General features: G+C 30.7%; 1 protein-coding gene across 2 annotated transcripts in view; it reads right to left on the bottom strand.

The window, feature by feature from the left end:
• Positions 1-19: 19 nt before the first annotated feature.
• LOC126844572 (uncharacterized) overlaps positions 20-22362 on the bottom strand; it is a 43442-nt gene continuing 21099 nt past the window's right edge. For both annotated transcript variants that reach the window (XM_050582859.1, XM_050582860.1), the window contains exons 3-7: positions 8348-8464; positions 7949-8113; positions 7713-7810; positions 3607-3775; positions 20-2156 (exon numbers count right to left, since the gene is read on the bottom strand). In XM_050582859.1, coding sequence (XP_050438816.1) covers positions 1867-2156; positions 3607-3775; positions 7713-7810; positions 7949-8113; positions 8348-8464 — 839 coding nt within the window. In that variant the 3' untranslated portion in view covers positions 20-1866. The remainder of the gene's footprint in view (positions 2157-3606; positions 3776-7712; positions 7811-7948; positions 8114-8347; positions 8465-22362) is intronic.

The following is a 22362-nucleotide window of genomic DNA, read 5'->3' as shown; positions in this document are numbered from 1 at the left end:
TATACATTTTGTGTGTATGGGTTTTTTTTACGTTTTATTGTACCTACGTCTAAAACAAATGTTTTGCTTTGTTTTTTTTTTACATTTTACTATAACGAACAAAAAAAAACAAATAGTATGAACAGTGGTGCAAAATAAATGATAGCGATGAGTTCCTAAAGGATGAATAATTTTGAATCGAGCAATGGCACGATAAGAATATACCTTAACAATTAATTACAAAAGAACAATATTAATATTAGCGTTAAATAATATTCAACGTTATACCTAGTGGCTATATAATTTATTATATACTTACACATGAGTAGATAAATACATTTTCAGCAAGTAGGTATATTAAAAGTAACTAACAATTGCATTACTGATACATTTGAACGCGTGAAATGTGTGCGTATAAATTGTTTTATTTTTTAAACAATGTAAATCAATGAAGGGTCACCAGACTGGATATAAATTATTATAACTTACCAATATTTTGCATGTAAAAAGTTATAATAGCATTTACAAAATTATTCCTTCATGTCACATGTCCTTCATTATTTTCGAAAATAAATAGTTTATATTAATTAATAATTATCAATATTTAGGTTACCGTTTATGAGTGTATCGCCATGTACATACATCTTAATAAGCCTCTCTAGTATAACAATATGATTGTAGGTAGCTAGTTAGTTTAAACAGTCGAACACTTTCTACATTTACAATTAGATTATAGTCTAATCTATCCCGACCGTATGACAATAATAAGCTAATTAACTGTTTTACGAAACAAGTTTTTTAAAAATTATAAATGTATCTATCATAACCAGTTAAGTCCAAATTAAGCAAGAAATATAAGATTTAGTTTTTTTTCAGAATCCGAAACAGATCCAATTTAATTTCGTATAAATCAAACCTAACTGGTTATGACCGCCGACCGAAGATATCTTCCAGCCAGTTAGTAAGATATTCTACGAATCCAATGGAGAGATTTTATAGGTAAGTTACTTCAGTAATTTCCAGTTATTACTTGTCAATCATCGCGTTGATGATAGCTGTACCTACAAATTGTGGTTAATATTTTATTTATTTCTTAAAAAGAATATAAAATATATTATATTGTGTACTCTTTTTGTCGATTTTATGAGAATTCAAAAACGTGAAAACATATTGATATACTACCGTGATGTGGACGATTTGTATGAAAATTAAAATTACATAGTAATAATATTATACATATAATACTAATTTAATATTGCGCGGGTCTTGCGTTTTCTATAAAAACGTTAAAGTAATCGATATCTATAATGTAATATATTATAAATACATATAAAATATTTAACTAAATCCGAAATAATAACATTAACAATAAATATTTTGTCTCGATATTGTACACGCCAGTAAATTTTACATAAACTAATCAAATTACAAACAATGTAGCCAACAACGATTAGCCATCAACGTACTTGAATGATTTTTAGAAGGCTAATTGTAATTCGTAATTGGAATTTCGTCAACTTTGTTTTTGTTTGTATGATAAACTGTTGTGGTAATGACCGGGTAATGTAACTCTCCCGACACGTGTTTGTGAACATTTACAAATTGCTATAGCGGTTTCCAATTATTTATAATATTACATGTTTTTATCGTCGAATAAATATAAGTTTGTATTTTTTGATCAGGCAACTCGGTGTACTGCGAGAACTAAATAGTTGAAACGTTTTAAATACTAATATTTAATAATAATATCAGTTGCCAGTGCTTAACGTTTTTTGTTATGTGCATATGTACCAACTCAGTGTATTGACATAATATTATATAATATATATATATATATCGTTAACACTGTGTTGTTATCATATTATTATTATATTATATATAGGGTGGTCACACGGCCGTGCTTTGAGTCTGTATGCGAACTTTCTTGACGCTTCCGTTTCTGGACAGGGTAGGCGACGTGCCGCTGAACCCGGGGTTCTGTATGCCGAACCCGTTGCCGTTAGTGGGTTGCCTGGGTTTCTTTAGCGACGACCGCAGGGGACTTCGGACGGCTGGCGACATCACCGAAGAACCGTTGGAGCTCAACGTGGTCGTCATCGACATGGTACTACCGCCGTTGGTCACTCCGCCGCTCAGGTACGGCTTGCCGCTGGCGTCCGTCACCGATATTGTCCCTCCTGAGCAGAAACAAAAAAACGACGCTAGTAGTTAATGTAATAAAGCTAACGAAATGGTACAAAGTAACATTAAACATATAACTATGTTATGAACTATTTTCCATTTTCCGGTACCTACCTACTTAACATAATATTAGCAGTAATAGACAATAGTATCGGTACCCAGATATTTTTTTCGGCGAGGGTTACCAAGATAATAATAAAACACGTTTTATGGTTAACTATCTTTAAATGATTATAAAGTCGTTTTTAATGTATAAAGTCAACGATAATAGTAAAGTAATACAATTGAATTACAGCAGGATTTTAAAGTTCTAACCCCTCTGGAAACGCCACTCTCCCTACACTTTACCGAGGCTTTAAAAATGTCATTGACTACATAACATAACTACTGAAACCAGTAATTATTTTCAATAAAACTTGCGATAAAGAGTTAGTTGCAATTGTCTTTTGTCGGTTACTGGATTAGGCAAAATTGTGGCATAAAAAGAGCGTGGAAAAATAGCCAAAATTATAATATTAAATAAAATAGCGAACTGATCATTAAATGTATTGTGTAACACAAATAAATTAAAATAATGAGGGACATTTTTTTAACTTTAAAATATGATAATTGATACAGCGTTTTTACAAAATTTTTCACCGAAAAATAAAAGTTTTACGCGCTCACGCGACTTTTAGTATTTGTCGATTTAAAAATATTGATAATACATATTAAATAGTTAAGAGAAGTATACTAAACTCATTATAACAGCGGATAATATTTATAAAAAAAAATTGAATATAAATGTCCTCTCTAGGCGACCGTTTCGAATGTATGGGAACAGATGGTTTGTTCCACGCCCTTATTATCTAAGACTGTTCACACGTACAAAAAGCAATCGAAAACCTTAGCGGATATAAGATATTGCGGTACTTGTATTAGTTGCAACATCACCGTTATTGTTTCATTATTATACTGGGATCACAAGCTTCTTTAAAGAATGCCAAACACAATACCTTTAGTATTCATTACCACCAGTTGACCACCCGGTCGTCCGTTTATTAACAATAGCTTAACTTTAACCTACATCTCTGGCCCCGAAATATGATATTTGAAATAAAATTAAAACTAAAAATACACTGTGTTTTAAAACTGTATCCTATATGAAATCTAAGTATGCTATCTGTGGGACTTTTCCAATTACTTTTTAATAAATTGTGTTCAACAAAGGAGGTTTAATCGTTTTTAAATAGATGCGTCGGATGTAGTCTAGAACATGTTACAGAGATAATTAAACATGTCGAGGAGGAGTATTACAAGGTTATTTACTCCTTATGATAAAAATGGCAAAAGAGTTTTAATTTCTTTATATAAACAATAGAATTTCGTAAGTACTTGTGTTTTTTTATATCCCCATTGTATACAATTTTTCATTTGCTGTTGATCATAATAACATTATTTACTTACTGGGATTCATGGATCTCTTCTCCTTGAACGCAGGATTATTGAACGTGGTGGCTTCGACACCAGTTGGATCTCGGTGGCTAATAGTAGGGTCACCACCCATCCTACGAGAGAATATCAAATCGTAAATGGCGGCCACAAACAACAAAAAGTTGAGGATGATCAAACAGATCTGAAACACAAGAAGAACAGTCAAAAGTTATAATTTAAAACGGGGTATAACAATTTTTTTTGTAAATTGTATTTACACCTTTTTTTTTTGTTTAAAAACAAATTGTGTGATGAAATATATAGGTGTACACTATGTATGTACTATATAAATAATATGTATAAATATGATATACAGGCAAATATCACCCAAAACTGAAGCTAGTTGAAAATAAACTTAAGTCGATCTATGTATATAATATATACATGGGTAACATTTGGATGTGATGGGAACAATTTGGAGCTGTCTATAGTATAATATAGCATAGTACGGTGAGTTACTTCGGTATATTAATAAAAAAATTGAACTTGTCAAAAACAAACATTTTATTTATTCAACCGTAATACGCGTGTTGCGAATTTATTTATTCTCCAGCTGACACACGAGTGTTGCGCCAACCATATTGCCACGTCTATCAAACAATATAGTATTACACACTGTAGGTGTCTAAAATTATTGTTATTTTTTACTTACAAGAAATTTGTACAAATATACATGCTCATAAATCTTAACGATCATATATATATATAAAAACTGAAAAAGGAAACATTTTTTTTAGACGATGACTTCACATTGAAGTGTTAAAATGTTAAAACTTAAAAATACGGTAAAAATGCGAGAGCTGGTATTTATTATTAATGAACTTCCATTAATATTAATTTATTTAATATTAGAGTTTGTCAGAATGACATTGATCATGATCAATAATATAAAACAGTTGTATTTAGACCGAGTAGCTTTGAAATAACTAATGCGATATCGAATTCAAAAATCGTTATTTTAACGTATTTAAAAACTTTAAAAACTATGAAAACAAAAACTATTGTGTGTTTTTAGGTTGAAAATTGCAACAGTTTTTTTTATTGGACAGTATTCAGTCAATTTGATTTCAGTGTTGAACTTGTACAATACATTGAGTTACAATCCTATTGAATTTAGTTGCGACGATATAAAAACATTGACTTCAAATTACCACAACGGACAACGAATCACTAAATAACAGAATACTTACAAAATTTAAATTTTACAGCAAAATACAAGACATACAGTGCACAAACTATGTACTTGTGACGGTTATGCTACTGCATATCGTAGATTAGTTGGACGTTATTGCCGATTACGTAAACTGTATGATAGACATGTTATACAAAGGGGAATTTTGAATGAGCGGTCGGCATTGGAAATTGCATATAAAACTATTAGGACTACAACACTACATGATAAGAGCCCAAAAAACTCTAGATGAACACTTATAGGAGATTAACGAAACCCTACAGAAATTGGTAACGGCGTGAGAAGGAAATAAATACCTAATATACAAGTTTGACTACGCATTAAAATTGTACAATAATGCACCTAAGAGTCCAAAATTGTTGAGTACATTTTTGGAAATGTATGACCAAAAATATCAGCAATTTGTCGGGGACAAGACTTATAATAAATTACCCATTGATGTTAATAATTTATAGTTGAAACTTGATGTACATGTTAGTGAGATATTTGTTTGATCCATTACCTGGCATTGTTGTTGATTGGGAGAGTACAAATAAGGCGTTTACAAAGGAAGTTGAAAACACCAAGAATCCATGTTACAGAATGGAATGGACAACACAACCATTCAAATACATAAAATGACATGCAATACTTTTGGACGTCATAAATTTAAAATTGTATAGTTATATTTGAATTCATTTAGTTGTTTATCAAAAAACAGAAAATATTGTTCGACTAGAACCTGATGTTTTTTTATAAATTCATTAAAAAGAGTACTTTATTTTGCTTATATTAATTGACCAAATATTTAACGGCGTACCTACTAACTTTAATGAGTGAGATATATAAACTCGATGGGACTATGGGATTGACGACAGACGAGAAGATAAATAAAATTATAAATATAATAGCAGACGAAGTAAACCGTATTATCAGTAAGGTTACTGAGCCAAATTATAAGTATAAAGTAGCAAAATTGATAATGCATTCACAGAAGAAAAATGCGAAAATACAAATTCCGAATTTCTAGAACATCATGCAATGCGTTTAGCAAACTTAACTGAAGACACTGAAAGAAGAAAGGATGGATTACATTAATTAAGTGTTTTATTATTTTATATAAATGGAAATAGAACTACTGACTGCGTTTCCAAATAAATGATCATTTCTTTTTAGTATCTGTTAAATAAAAATAAATGCAGTTAAGTGCTCTAGAAAATTAGTTGTGGACATTAATAGGGGTTTTAATAGGTTATAATAGGTGTTTTTCTCGAATTTTAAGAGGAAGGAGTGAACTAGACAGACGATCAACGCTAATAGTGTATTCATTGTATTCACAATGCTTTTATAGATGTTTAATATTTCTACTACCTGCAGATATGCATCAAAGCGTTTATATTTAAGTGATTTTATCAGTTTCAGTTAAAATAATTTTGAAGATACCACCTGCCCAAATCCTACATGCCCATGTATACCCCACTACCCAATCCCACTTTTTTTTTGTATTTATCGTTATTATTTAAAAATAATTTATTAATTTTTTTTACTTAAATGATTCTCACAAGACACTAAAAAAAAATACCTTAAAGCAGGTATTTTGTTTAAAATAAGGTTTCATTAAATTTTTAATCATACGAAACTTATAAAAATTCTATCTATATAGTTTGGTAATTACGAATAACAGCTTAAAATGGCTAACTAGTATCTAGAGAATAGAAAACAATCTGTTAATGTTAATTACATACTAGGCAGGGAATGAAGTATTATCTGTGGTGTGCGACAAGGAGGTATGCTAGGTTCAATTTTTTTCATTTTGCTTATAAATAGTGTCTGCGACACGAAAATTGACGGACAAATTGTCTTTTTCTGATAAAACATGGGAATCCGTTCATACTTAAGTAGCGATTGAGTTGAAAAAAGTTGTACGTCTACTAACATATAGGAATTTTTCACATAAAAATTAGAAACACTTTATATATGATTTTCTCTAGAAATAGCACGAATACGTATTTAATATCTACATTAGATTTTTCCAAAAGACAACATTCGAACTGTATATGTCTTTTTATCAAGCAGTATTTCAATATGGTATTGGGATTTTCGATGGCGCAACTAAAAATGCGATCAAACCACTTCAACTACAACAAAATAAAATTATATAAGTCTGTCAGGGTAAACAAAGTTTAGATTGGTCAACAATACAAAATTACCAAGAATTAAAAGTATCGACATTTTGAGAAAGATAAAAAAATAGTAGCATTTTTTTAAATTGTTTATAATTATAAGGTATTTTGTTGATTGTCATAGGATAAATTTTGTTAATTTAATTTGTTTTTTTTAATTTCTATACCTAATTGTATAATTCTCTATCTCCGGCCCAAGCAATTGCTTATAGTAGATAGATAAACCATAAAATGTATTTAATATGTAATTTTGTTAAATGTAACTATTTGATTTAATAAAAAAAAACAAATTCGAAAGGATGTTTATGTATTACTTGCATTAGTTAATTTTGCTTAAATTAGTATGGTAAACACTAAACACTAAACAATGGAAAAAGAGACTAGACATAATGTGCATTTAAAAAACTCTATTGTTTTACGTCACACGCGTAGATTTTTACAAAAAAGGAAAATAGTTTTTAAATAGCTTTTTTTTTAAACTTTAAAAGAGGCTCTATTGATCTTATTTTTTAAACAAATTCGATACAAGCATGCAGGGTGGCAACAATACACCTTGAAAGATATGCGCATCATTAAATATCATAATGACAATAGACTTATAATTAAGTCGAAAGTCGCAGCACGCCCACGAACAAATATGGCCGTTTAAATTTTAAAGAATAACTTTTCCCATTTATTTTATTCATATAGGACCGATTACCACACTTAAGCATTTCAGGGTTTACCTGCATGTAAAATGATTCTCCTCGAGTCACTTGATAGCTGTTGTCCCTGTCGTCAGTCTGCAATGCGAACAAACCAGCGGCGATGATTGCCAGCAAAGCTACATATGATAAACGTGATAAATTAGAAAAAAAAACAATATTATACATAAATCATAGTGAGAAAATAAATTTTGTAATTTCTATTAAAAAGAAATATCAAGTTAGTTTATACAAAATAATAATTTTTGAGGACTTACTGGCAGCGAACGCAAACACCAACTTGGTAACCACCGTCTTACTGTAGGGGATTACTACCTTCTCACGTGACACGACCATGGCCAATTGTACTATGCTGAGCACGCAAAACACAGCCAAGCTGAGGGTACCGGCAAGGGCAAAGAAGCCGGCTATCCTTACGGTATCTGAAACAATAGTTATTATACAATTTTAACAAGTTAACTGGCAAGCTATGGTAAGGTATATGAAGCTTTGGGCTTTTGATAGTTGAATATCATACTCAAGTCAGTCAACTTGTAAGCTTTGATTTCAGCCGGTTGCAAATCGGAACTATAATATTGTGTTCCAGGCAACAGGGTTACCATATTTGACTACTAAGAATAATACCGAATTAGATTGCCGGCACCTGAGTTACATACCTTCTGGATGAAACCTGGATATAGAGTCGCCACACTTTGTCCGGCCGTAGTACGACTGTTTGCACATTTGCCATGGTCCGAAATAGCCGCGGTCGATGCCAGAAGCTCCGATTTCAGCTAAAACACACATATTATTCCGAAACATTATTGTTTTGATTTTTGTTTTTAAATAATGTATAGGTACTCTGTAATTTATTATAGTATGAATTACACGACAAATTGAACGGGTTTCTTCTCATCGTTATAGGTTTATGTTTATCTCTTAATGCGGTTTAACGGTACAGCAGTGAAGCAGTTAGAAATTAATTTGGGTCAAAGTTCACCGCAAACAAAGTGTACTGATGAGATCGGGTTTGAATAATGAGTTAATATATTTTCTTTGTCTTTATTGTTTTTGTTTTCCATTTGTCTGACTAATGTCAGATGACTGATGTCGGATGTTTAACCGCAAGAAAAAAACGGTTAGTTTTTGTAATTTTTCAACGACAGTAATTATTTTGTAACACCCACACGAAAATAATTTGTTTTTTCAAATTATTTATTTAAATTAATTATTTTTTCGTTAATTTCCGAATCTCTTTGACCAACGTTGGTTAGCAAAACGTCAGAGTGACAATAATTAACGGTTAGCGTGAAAAAACAAAATAATAATTAACAATCACCTATACCTTACACACTGCAGTCAAATGTAAGTTTATATTAAGTTTGTTGTTTGCCAAACACTGTACTCTCAGGGGTGTTAAACTATGAGCTGTTTAAATTGTTGTATAAAAACCAAAACGAAAACATGAATTTTTTTTTTAACATCTTCTTTTCCTTTGCAATTATAATAACTATTATACTTATGAAATCGAAATTAGAGGCCAGCGGGGAATAATAAAACGTACTCTCCCTTAATGTTTTTATTCTCTTAAAAAGTATGCAACTTTCAGGACGCATTCACTTCGATATTACTGAACTCGCAAGAATGAATGGCGAAAAGCATATGTTAGCAATCAATTTTGCTGGGTAAGTACCATTAACATAAAAACATAAGGGCTTGTAAAAATAAAACATGATACACAGTGAAATTCATTTTTCTTTCGGCAATATTATTACATTTTTATTTCGTAAAGATGGTAAGATTAGTGAGTGAAAACATTTTTGTACAACTAAAAACACCACGTAGAACACATTAACAAACAGGCTTACCTTATTCTTAGTTCATTTAATTAAGAAATCAAATTTCACCGTCTACTTTTATTCCAAACAAATTAATGTTATTTTTTATTATTTATTTTATATTGGTAATAAAAGTTTCTGTAAAAAACTTTTATTTATTTGGACATTTGAGAGATCAAGTGTGTACCCAAAAATCAAATTCCTTAGAGGATTTGACCACTATAATATTATAAGAAAATTGATCTTCTGGGAGATTTTTAGTGAGGGGTTGGGTTTCATAAAAAAATATACTGGCCATTTTTGGGAAGCCATAGCACGTATAATCTTTAAGAATTTCGTTAAAATAGTATTTCCGATTTTCCCGGTATTTAGAATGCAGGAGCAAACTTATAACTAACATATTTTTACTTCAAGGGAACCTTCAGATATGTGTTACACGTATGTGCTACTAAAGTAAATTGGTGGTAAAGTATTTGGTAGAATTTGTATTTGGAAAATTGTATTTTATCTGTTATTACTTTTATTAGAACATATTATTTTAGAACTCTTAAAAAAAAATATTTGTAATTAGAGTTTTTATTAAAAAGGCCTTATAAAACTGTCAAAATAAAACTTTGTTTTATGAATTTTCAGTAGATCGCTTTCCGTTAGGTACAAACAGTGGTCTATCATAATATAACAAACGTGTAATGAAACCGAAAATAAATGAAATTATTGGTTGCATGTAATATTACAATATCATATCTAATAAAACAGCTATTATACAGACGGTATATGGTAATATGCATTAAAATACTTTTACGACACTATATCGCTATAGGAATGAGCCCACACCGAGATCTCTGGCTGGTAGTATAACGTGAATAATAAAAAAATACAACAGTAATAATAATAACACTAATTATTATTATTATTATTGACCACATGTTGTCGCTTCATTAGTAGGTCGCGATAAACGCTCGCTATAATAGTTAGAATGGTAACGGTTAACCTTAACCTCGGTGGAGTCAAACTGAAAACTTAAGTGTTTGGGTGGATCAATTGAGATCTAAGCAAATTACCTCTCCTCGTCGCGCTGTCTCTAATTAAAGTTCACACGTATTTTGTACTTTCGGATCGAGTGCGATGTGCGTGATCCCGTTATGCACACACAGATTGTATAATAATAATTAGTCTTATAGTTATAATTAACAACTCGTTAGTAGGTATTGTATTTGAAACTGTAAACAGTTTATTTACGCTATACTCAGTCTGTATATCTACTTGTTTACAAACGGACGGGGATAATAACGCAACAGTTTAACTTTCAATCATATAAATTTTGGAAAATAATTTGATACTGATAATGAATTTTATTTCCTTGAAAAATATTTTTACATAATAAAAAATAACTGGAACAATAATTTAAAAATATTATAACTTAAAAGTGTTTTTTTTTCTATGTGACCCATAAGTAGGTACAACTGTGCCGTATATGTTATTTTATATGTATTTCATTTTATTGCTATTGGTTAAATGAAACGAGTTCGATTGCTAGGTTTTCAAAAATGTCCAAATAGACAAAAAAAATGAGCTATTTGGCATATGAAAAATGTTATATTGATTGGCGACTACTCATCTTAAATGCCAATTCAGGGTTTTAAACCAACTCGATGTTATGTAGGTGTACTAATATAGTATGTGTTATCATTGGTTAGATTGTTTGGTAATAAAAGGTCCAACCGATGCCGATAGAAATGTGCAAAATATTATATTTTTGAAATGCTCTAGTTGCTGCCCTTTGTAATTTGTTAACGCTGTCTGACGTGTGAGTGACTTAGTGACTTAAGTAATAACACAACGATGGTGTATGCAACCGTCGACAGCCCATTGTAATTGACTTTGGAAGAGAGTGCTTGTGACGTACTGTTAAACTTTGTTAAAATCGAGGTTGTCGTGAAACAACCATTGCGGTCGATAAACTTTTATGAGCAATACGCTAATAAGGCATTCCTGGTAAATACTAAAAACACGTTTTGGGTGGATGCCTATGGTTTCTATCGTCGGACAACGGAAGAACAAATTTAAATAAAATCGTAAATATACGTGTATTATCTATACCAACCAGAGTCATATTTCCCATATGGCAAGATAGGCACGTGCCTATGGATTTTAAATAAAACGACCTCACTTTAATTATACACTCTTTATAAAAAATATTTTTAGGAAAAAATGTACTCACGAAATAAACTAAAGAACATATTTTTAAGAAAATATTCAAGTTGTAGTTTTCCTTATTCTATACCTATAGTAATACAATACAAATTCATTTTGTATGGCTTTAAATAAAATGTGTGTCTTTGATAGTTGAAACAAAGGTACAATACTACATTACCTGTAGTAATAATGACAATTTCAATTGTAAAATTTCCATTTATAAATAAATAAATAATAATTATATCATTTATTTAATGAATACCCGAAGGTATAGGTAGCGTTTGCTACACGCAGATGTAAACAATAATAAAATAAAACTACCAGCACACAAACTAATTGTGAACACCTGAGTCCGGAATTAAACATTTAAAATGATGTACAAATCATAAAATAAATTTAAATGTTAGTCAGTTAGGAAGTCTATCTCTAATAATAATGCAAGTTGAGTTAAAAATATAATCATTATTGATATTATTACATAAGGCTCATATCTTATTTATGGGGTTAGGTTCGAGTTCTAATTTATAGGAAAGAACAGTTATAATACTTAGGCGAAATATAAAAAGAGTATTAATGTTTTTTTAATAAACTTTCTGGAGTTGCTACTTGCTTTTAAAAAAAAATTGTGGTTGAAATTTGTAGTGTGATGAGTACTTTTATGGGTCAGCTAAAATGGTAAAAATTAAACATTGTTTTTGTGATAACTATCATTCAAAAAAAAAAATCAGTACTATTACTAAATCAAGTGAATTCATATTCCTAGTGATAGTAGTAATATAATAGTAAACCGCGAAAACAATTTTGGGAAAGTATTTTAATTATTATTTTATGAGGGGCCCCCATATATATTTTGCTTTATGGTTTAAAGTATCAAAATTAAAAATCAGGGCCTGATACCAACACGGAGGCAATACATGTTTAGTATGAGGTTAGATCAGGATACATTAGCTCTTGCATGACCAATCTTATGGCAAGCCGGAAATTCCAAAGAAACATATGCTGTACAAACAATTAAACGTTTATGCGGAAAAAGTACGGTGACACGTTCGACTTGGGTGAAACACGATAATGTTATACATTATTATGGCAATTATTGCTTAGAATTTAACAGTCAACGCATTTTTGTGCGCGTACATGTGATTAATTACGACTCGATAAACCGCGTTTGAAACATTATTGTCCACGGCATTCGTCGACGATGATGCAATAATTATTATTACATTACACACCAGGCCGGTAAATGCGAAGTACCCGCTATAGTCCACTGACGATGACATTTTACTAATATTATTAAGGGGCCAGCGCGCGACCCGTTTTAATGGGCAAGACGGGAAAAAATCTCAAGTCAAAGAAGTTCAATTAAAATAATTTTTTTTTTGTCGGAAAGAGTTCAGTTAAGTCCTACAGGTCGCATTAGCCTTCGGTTTTTAACAATATATTATTTTTTACAAATTTTATACAATTTTTTTGTAACGTGATTAAAAATCGAAATCCATTGCTTACTGTGAACAAGTATTCTCTTTCCAACAAAAAAATAAAAACGCATTTATATAAACTGCGAATATCCCCGCTTAATTAATAGGTATCTATATATAATGAGCAATTGCGTTGTACATATACTAAATGCAGGCGTTATACCTGAAATTGACCGAAAGCAAATCGTAGCATTTTTTGTACGGGACACGGATTTATAGTTATAAACATAGAGCTTTGTCGATTCAGGATCTCCACGGAAGTAAAGTTTGCTATGTAAAAAGCAGCACAGCATATTCTTTTTAGGTTTCAGTGCTAACTATAAATTACCGATTATAAGCTAGAGAAACCGATATAATTATTAACTTATTGCTTACATTCGGCTATCAGTCGTTTATTGAAATACACGACTGTAGTAAAATAAATAAATTAATTCAAGCCCGATTACACCATTTGTATATACAAATATACAATACATCATTTTATGGCTAAAATCAAACTATTTTTTTAACTCTCAAGTAAATATTTTGTCGAGGGTACAAACCGTTTGAGAACAACGATTTTAAATACCCTAAGTTCAGAAAACATTTTTTGAGTTGTTGCTGTTTTGAATAAAGACGCCGATTTAACAAATTACCATGAGAACCGTATTAGACTGTTTGGTAGGTATATTCCATTGTCGTCAACTTGAACACGATTTTTCCCACAGTGATAGGCATTTGGGTTAAGTCTTTACCGTCTGTCATCGCATCAGCCATTCCCATAGTCGTGGCTGATGATTCTGGAGATATGAGTGGGGGGTGGTGGTAAGATTATTTTCCTAATCGTCATTGTTCGATCACGATTTCGTCTATTCTAACCGTGTAATAAAATTATTATAATATACAGCAATTGTTATTCTGAATCGTGTTCGTTGTCTGTACGACCGTTTAATGCCGTTTCACCTTGCTGACGTCTCACTATGTATTGTTATCAAACAACATGCCACCCAAAACCGAAAATAACATACACTTTTTCTTAAGCGATTCGACGATTTTGCTACACTATACGATTCCTAGCTGTAGAAGATATCGGATCAGTCGCTGGACGAACCTGGTAGCAAATTCAGATATTATACAAGATGAACGGGTGTATTTCATAAATATAAAGGGATGAGGCGTAATTTAACTCAAATTCAAATTTGTTTTAATTACAAAGACCACAAAGTACTTGGCAAAAGGAAAATAATATTTTTCATTTATACTTCTTTTCCCGTAAATTAAGCTTAATAACCGCCTTGTGTAGTCTAGTGCATTAGGATATCAACCAGATTTATGAAATTCGATTATAAATTTCAAGTTCTTCAGTGATGACCTGAGTAAAAACACTGATGTCGTTCGAACATGAAAGCGGATATTTAGGCTATTTTTAAGAAAATATAAGTAATATTCGACGAAAAACGTGGTTTATCAATTTGTATCATGCTGACATATACCTATTTATATTAATTTGTACTAGATTCAAGCTGGTTTCACACTAATTTTTTTCGACGCACGCGGACAAATAGTATCGTACATAGCGATCACGTTTCACATTTCATTTTCATTTTGTACTTCGTCAATACCAACTTTTCTTTCTGATTTGCTTTTTTCAATATTTTGTTAAGTGCTAATTTAAAAATATTGATTTAGTTTTAAATAATACTGCATGTTTATAACTTTATTTGAGGAACTGGTAAGTTGTATACTTTATTACAGTTCCCTTATACAAACATTGTCTCTAATACGATACATTTTTTTTTGGTTAGTCGAAATTTGTTGGAAATAAGTTGAAGAAAAAAGATTTTCTATTCCACTAGAAGAGCAGTTGACAGCTGTTATACTAAGGTAAAAATATGATTAAAAAAAAGTTAGTACTAACAGAAATGTATTGTACAATATAATTAAAAAAATATATATAGATATTATACTTTTCTTACTTAAAACAAATATTAAGCTTTCTTCAGAATACGAACTATTTTACCGTCAGTCGCATTATATTAAAAACACCTAATACATTCGTCACACTATTTTTAAACTTAAATAACCGCGGTGTAGGTATAATCATTTGTGATACAAAAAACTAGCTTTTATAAAGTAAACTTTTTATATATTGTACATATAATTTACGTGACAAGCCAAATATTAACAAACTTTTGTATCATGGATCAATGGATGTATAAAGCGAATATAAGTCAATAAATATACATATAGAAACACACACACAAACTAACATATGAAATATGTTTATACAACCTACAGGTTTATTATAATAAAATAGTTAAACTAATGTAAGACATTGCATTTATCTGGTTATACTTCTCAATATTTTATTGTTTTACAACTCACCATTGTTTATATTTGATTTTGGGTAAATCTGGATTTTTTTAAAACTAAATCAATGAATGGGTATATAAAAATTCAGTAATATCTAAAAACCTAAAATTGCGTTAATTTAGAAGCAACTTTACTATCAATTCCTAACAGGATTGTTATCTGCTAACCATATTCTAACCATCATGCTTTCTTTACCATCAACTCTTGTTAGGAGTTGATGAAGTTGGTCAAATTCAAAGATTTCGAAGTCAACTATTCCTCATCCCTATTTTTGTAAGGCATGTTTGAGCTTCCGGAGGCTTCACTCAAATAAAATTAATTATAATTGGAATTCAATACACAATCGATGTAGCTGGAAATTGTTGTCTGTGAACAAATGCTCAGTTGCATTTAATGACAGAAAATGTGCGACTGAGTTACATAATTTCGAACTACTTTAACATGCTTACCAACCGCGAAGTACAATAGCATAGTGTCGAAACGGTCGCACGCATCTCCCATAGGTAATATAGAAGAATCGCACCTGGGGTGTTTGTCCTCATACAAGGTATTCTCACTGTTCATTGTAAAAAATAAAAGCCAATTGCTTTTTATTACTGTTATTATCAACATAGTCGTCATTATTGTTATGTATTTGCAGTTCAGCGATTGCCTTTTTGGTTTCTTCTCTTTATCCGTCTACTCATATACTGGCTTTGCCAAGAGGGAAGACTATCGGGAGAGAATAGGTGGGGACAATAGACACTGTATGAATAATGGCACCGTCCAAGTCATGAAGGTTCACGTCAGAATCAATCAAACCGTAATATTAATATACTCTTTATTATTATTACTCTTGATTTTTTTTTCAACAGGAGAGAACGTGAAATGACCACATTATTATTATTACTATTATTAATACTATCATCGCCATCGTCATCATCATCTTCGTCGAATACAACGCACATCATATGTTTCTATATATAAGCGGTATGCTATGCTACTGTGGCTAAGTAAGTATGCACGTGTAAATTCATCTTGTACCCAACATACCTATATTAAAGATATATTCTGCGGTAGATGTGCCGGAGGAGCGTTGCTGCTACAAAAGAAGACACTGGCAAGTACAAAGGGGGTTTGTTGTACAATCAAGGACGACCGTAGTATGTGCATTGTGCACTATCCAAAGTCGGTACGGCGGACTCATCAGAAATAATGATGATGGCACAATCATTTCAGTTTGCCGGACTTGACTTGCGGGATCCGCGTTAACGCGGTGGTAAAACGTCAACTGAATAAAATAAGACAGCCGAAAAGGAAATAATCATTTTTTTTTTTAAATCATTTGGTTTTTTTTTGTGGCGAGGTGTTAACGCAAGATAGTTTATAACAGGTTTTAAGACAGTAATCGTAGGCGAATTAGTCAATATTTGCTTTCACGCGATTGGCGGAATTTTATTCCAAAAAAATCTTGAACATATAAATAGAAACAAAATACAGGTGGGTATATTAGACAAACTTAATAGAAGAACAACTAGAGAAAAGATAAAATAAATTATAAATTAATAACTATGCATTGCCCCAAAAAGTACACACTATAGTCAATAATGCAATTAAAGAAATAATACAGTTACTCATATTCTTTTTTAAGTTGAAATAAGTTTGTACGGCGGTCCGTTGCGAGTTCTAAAACTTTAAAAGCCTTATTTACAACACTTTTGCGTGCCAAAACGATATAAACACAACCTATAGTAGCAACCACTTTCGCGTGCCCAATAGTTTAAAACCCCCTATTTTTATGTAGCATAATCAATATTTTTGAGTTTCGTGAGACTTATATTTACTATCAAGTGTAAGTTAAGAAAATATATTAAAGTTCTATTTGGCATAATGGCATTTCTTAGTATGTATTTATGAGAGCCTGTGTTAATTGGACTGCTATTTACTAAAATTAAATAACGTTTTAAAACTTTCAATCCATTGCCATCCCGCCTTATACCTACAAATTTTTTAAAAAAATCAATATAACTGTCGGTATATTTTAATAGTATTTGGTAATAGTTGAACTACAACTTGAATAATAAATACAATTTATGATTCGCATCAAAACTAATAATGGGAATTTCTCATATTATTGATATCGCACTTGACTTTGTTTTTACGAAAATATAAATTTAATAAAAAAAGTAGAATCTTTCTTGTTTTAAATTATTATTTGGATGTATTTAAATACAAACATATAAAAAATATGGTCAAATATAAACAATTCCGTAAAATCAAAAATGTGTTTCATACAACAAAAAACATAAAAATAGTGGATAAAAATACCATTTTGATCTAGTTCAACTAAATGGAATTTCGTAAAACCTTTTTAATTTTAAACGGTTATTATTTCAATATTAATAGTTGGTTAACATTTTTATAAATTATCAATTATGACTAAACAGTACAAAATATTTTACATTACAATTCATTGAGTTTTGTCGAATTCGGTATTTTTACATTTTACAATAATGTATCAATTTCATTTTGTTGTACCTGCACACGACAAAACACGAAATGTTAAAGCATCTATAAAAGTTAATGGAATAGTTATTAAACAACATTATAATGATTAAATCTATTTTTCACGAAACTTACATGTTATTAATTTATATTTTTTAATAGACAAAATAGACCCATGTCTGAGATTTTTGTTCAGTTCTTAACTTTTAAAAGGTAAAAATTGTATTTTATACATGGGTACCTAATATAAATCAACAAACATAATAATGCAAAATGAATTTTTCTTGCTATTATTAAAACGATATTTTAGGTAGTAAAAATTAAGCTAATTTGTTTGTACTAAAAATAAGCCTCTAAAAATATTAAATTTGGTTATAATTATGTAGCGTATAAATGTTAAAATGTTAATTATAAAGTTTATTGTAAATTATAATATTCAAAAATATAAATACAGTACATTATAATCCATCATTACAAAAGCAATACATGCTTAACATTGTGTTTATGCTAAAAATATGTATTATTAATATATATTTGCATCTATATACATTAATATTACTTGATTAAGATTCACGAGTCAACTAGATTTAACATCTCTTACGACGGGTACGTTCGAAGAGAACATTTTCTCACTGGGTTCTCTTTTGTGTGTTATTAAATTGCGTAGGATGTACGCAGCTTAAAGTGTTGTCGTTAAAAATTCCAAAGGTAAACGGATAACACTTAATGGTTTTCTCAGTAACTGTATCCCTAAGCCTAACGACAGATACTTAAAAGTAATAATAGTCTAACGTTTTAAGTTTGACGTTGAAACATTATCAGTCGTCCTACTTAATAGATACCATTTTAGAATTTATTTTGGTTTCTAAAAAAACAATACTTCACTCCTCCGTAAAAAATTTCTTCTTGTATGCGTCACTGAGAAGTTATATTGTTTTTTAGTTGGCTTCGAGGGTCTTACTTTCATAGTCGAATATTCATTAACTAATTCTTTTTGCTTGGTATAGATTTTCTAGATGAAGATTTGAAACTTTCTATCCATAAATCACAAGTCAGATTAAATACAGGAATTGTAACAGTTATTTATTTATTTATTTTTTTAAACATTTTAATGAGTATTCATTATATACTAATACAAATTTATTTATACGTGGCGTCGTCACTCGTCATTGATTTCCCCAGTTTTACTGACAATTTATTTACTCAACTAACAAATAAATTTAGAGATAATTTTGATTTTGTATTCACACATTAACTATTTACTATTTTTTATCTTTGGATTACTATTCTACCATATAAAGATTTCATTTTTTAAACCGTCTCCTTGGGTAACTATTTCTTAAAACAAATGATTTTTATCATGTAAGATAATTAATTTATTAAACATAATGTATTGGAAATAAAATTTGTGTTGTGGAAAAAAAGACCAGTACAATGGGATTGAAGTACATTGCTTTTGGAGGGAGGGTCACAGGTCACAGATCACAGGTCTACAGAAATTATATATCTTTATACGTCTTTTAAAGTTTATACAAATACTTAAAAGAAATAGTTAAAATACATTTTTAAATACAATTTGTATAATTATTTGTCACACTCGATTATTTAAACCATAATTAAATACTCAGTTGCTTATATACTGAGGACACTATAGTTAACGCGATGCAAATACTTTCTAGTTATATTTTTCTTTTTTATATAATCTTTAAAATGTTTATTACATTTATCGTTTATACTTAGTTCGTGGATCGCGATTTAACTATAATTCTGTTTTTATTGAGATTACAGCTTATACATCTTGACAGTTTTATTAAGTAACTCTAAAAGAAGACATAAGAAAAATTAATTTTTATTATGCAACCGATAATTTATAAAATACAAAACATTTTTACCTCAATTATTTAATGTTTATACTTATATATTATAGTAGAGCTCTAAACGATTTTTAATAGGAAATAGTCAAATTATTTAATAACTCTTCTGCATTTGTACTAGATTTATCATTTTAACAGTAATTAGCTGTATTGTGTTAAATATTGTATAAACGAATACTGTGTCTGTATAATGTTTATAGCATATCTGTCATCGGTGAAGCTACTACAACAGCGTTTCGTGGCAAGTAGAAACAAACGAGTATTTAGAAAACATATCAGTTCCGATGATGTCATAAGAAACACGATCTTTACTCCACAGTAAAAACATACTATAAAATCGTTAAAATACTTAAGATGACCAATAATTATAAACGAGTAAATGGGTTAAACAAACATTTAAAAGCATTGAAAATTAACAAAACAATATTGAATAATAATAGCAGTTCTACAAAAAAAACTAGAAAAGAAAAATACATGGATATTTTATTACCTAACAACAATGAAATCGAAACCTTTTGGAAAAGTATTTGGTCCTAGCAGCCACATAGGTAAATAAAATAAAAAACAATACAGTATAAAACATAATCGATGTCTGTAATGTTCATTAGTAGAATTTACATCACTATATAAAATCTATTTACTGAAAATTAAAATATTTATACAACCAGCCTGACTTTGTGACCCAGGAATAACGTGCATAAAACGTAAAAGTAACGGACCACAAAACTCTACAAACTACAGACCGATCACAAGCCTACCTACCTTTTGATATAACGTGTAACTTTTTTACAGGAATAGTAACACAAAAAAATCTCACATAACAACACACACAGGCAGAAGAACAATTAAAATGTAGTAAGAAAAGTAGAGGTTGGAAAAACGGTAAATAATAATAATAGACAGTGTAATCATGAGGGGACAAGCAACGGAACTTCACCACTTGCTATACAGATTACAAAAAGGCGTTTGACTCAATTTGCTCAAGGTAGGTGCTTGGTATATATAAGATCGACACATATACAAGAATTCCTAACTTTAAAGAAGACGCGGAGTAAAAAAATACACTTATGAAAACACAAAGTACATTATAGAAATGAGCCAAATCAGCCGGCGGAGTACGATTGCGCGCGGTGCCGGAATAACAAAGAACACGGTTTTGACCCTTCAAAGGCGTACGATTGCGCGTGAAATTGGATGCGACGTTGCCGCTAATGGTTACATAGATAAATAATTAAAAAAATATCGTTAAAAAAGTTGTTTAATTTAAATTTGACTGAACCTGTGACCTCCTCCTAGACTGTAGCCTGCAAACCTAGGATATTTTTAGTTAGCGGAGCGAAGCGACGGTGCCGAGCGAGCGAAGCGAGCGAGTGCCAAAACATTTGGTGACCTGCCGTAGACTATATCAGCTGTTGTGGCCAATTTGTTATCACATGTGTCAGAGAGCCAGTCAGAACTCGTGATTTTCTACAGGTCCTCTAATAATGTATGGTATGCTTATATGCGTACAGATCGCCACAATTCGTATGGACCTATGTATTTGACAACGTTGCATAGAAGTACAAATAATATAGCGCGCGCAATCGTACGCCTAAAAAGGTACCGCCGATAAGGACCGCGCGCAATCGTATTGCGCCCAAATCAGCAACTTCATGGGAAATTTATCTAGTACCCTTACTCTATGTCTAAAACCACTGTCAAGTAAACTCAACACTATAAAATACGGAAACAAAATAAACTACAACGACGCCACGTTTCGCCATACACAATAAATCACCTGTTTTACTTGGACGATCAAATTTTCTTCCAAGAAAACAGATGTAGGTACTCCTAAAAATTCACAAATAATAAAAGAGTGGAATTTAAAATCGGTAAGAATAAAATGTTTAAGATATGCAGAAAATATTGTGAGGAACAAACATATGAAATGACAGGTAACGAACTGCTTAATAACATGGAACCACAAAAATAATACAAATAACTGGGATTCGAATAAATTTTCATTTACATAAAAACACAACTCAAGAAACAATACGGAAATAGAACTATAAACGTACTAAAGACAACGCTTAACTCGGAAAACCTAGTTATTAATGCATGTGCAGTGCTCGTTTTATTATACTCTTTCGGAATTATAAAATGGTGCAATATCTATCAAAATGATCTACACAGACTAAACAGAACCAAACTCACTGAATATCGTAAATTAAATCCTAATCCATGTACTGGAAAAATAACAATAAACAAAACGGAAGGAGGGCGGAGGGTTAACCGACATTAGAACATTACATGATACATAGAAAAAAAACTTGAAACATTACTTCCATAATCAAAACAAATTTTTAACGCGGACGGTCAGTAAACGTCACTCAACAACACGGAAAACTCACAAGATATCACATTGAAGAATAAAATGTTGAATAGTCAAGAAAAATACTTTATGAAATACACCGTAACACCGTACAGGAGCATA

This window comes from Adelges cooleyi, unplaced genomic scaffold (genome assembly GCF_023614345.1).
Source record: "Adelges cooleyi isolate 19-005CV unplaced genomic scaffold, UGA_ACOO_1.1 ACOO_flye_CR_arks_rails_tigmint_CR_PRNA_651, whole genome shotgun sequence".
NCBI lineage: Eukaryota > Metazoa > Arthropoda > Insecta > Hemiptera > Adelgidae > Adelges > Adelges cooleyi.
The sequence above is the reverse complement of the archived record's forward strand: the minus strand, read 5'-3'. Positions and strand labels throughout refer to the sequence as shown.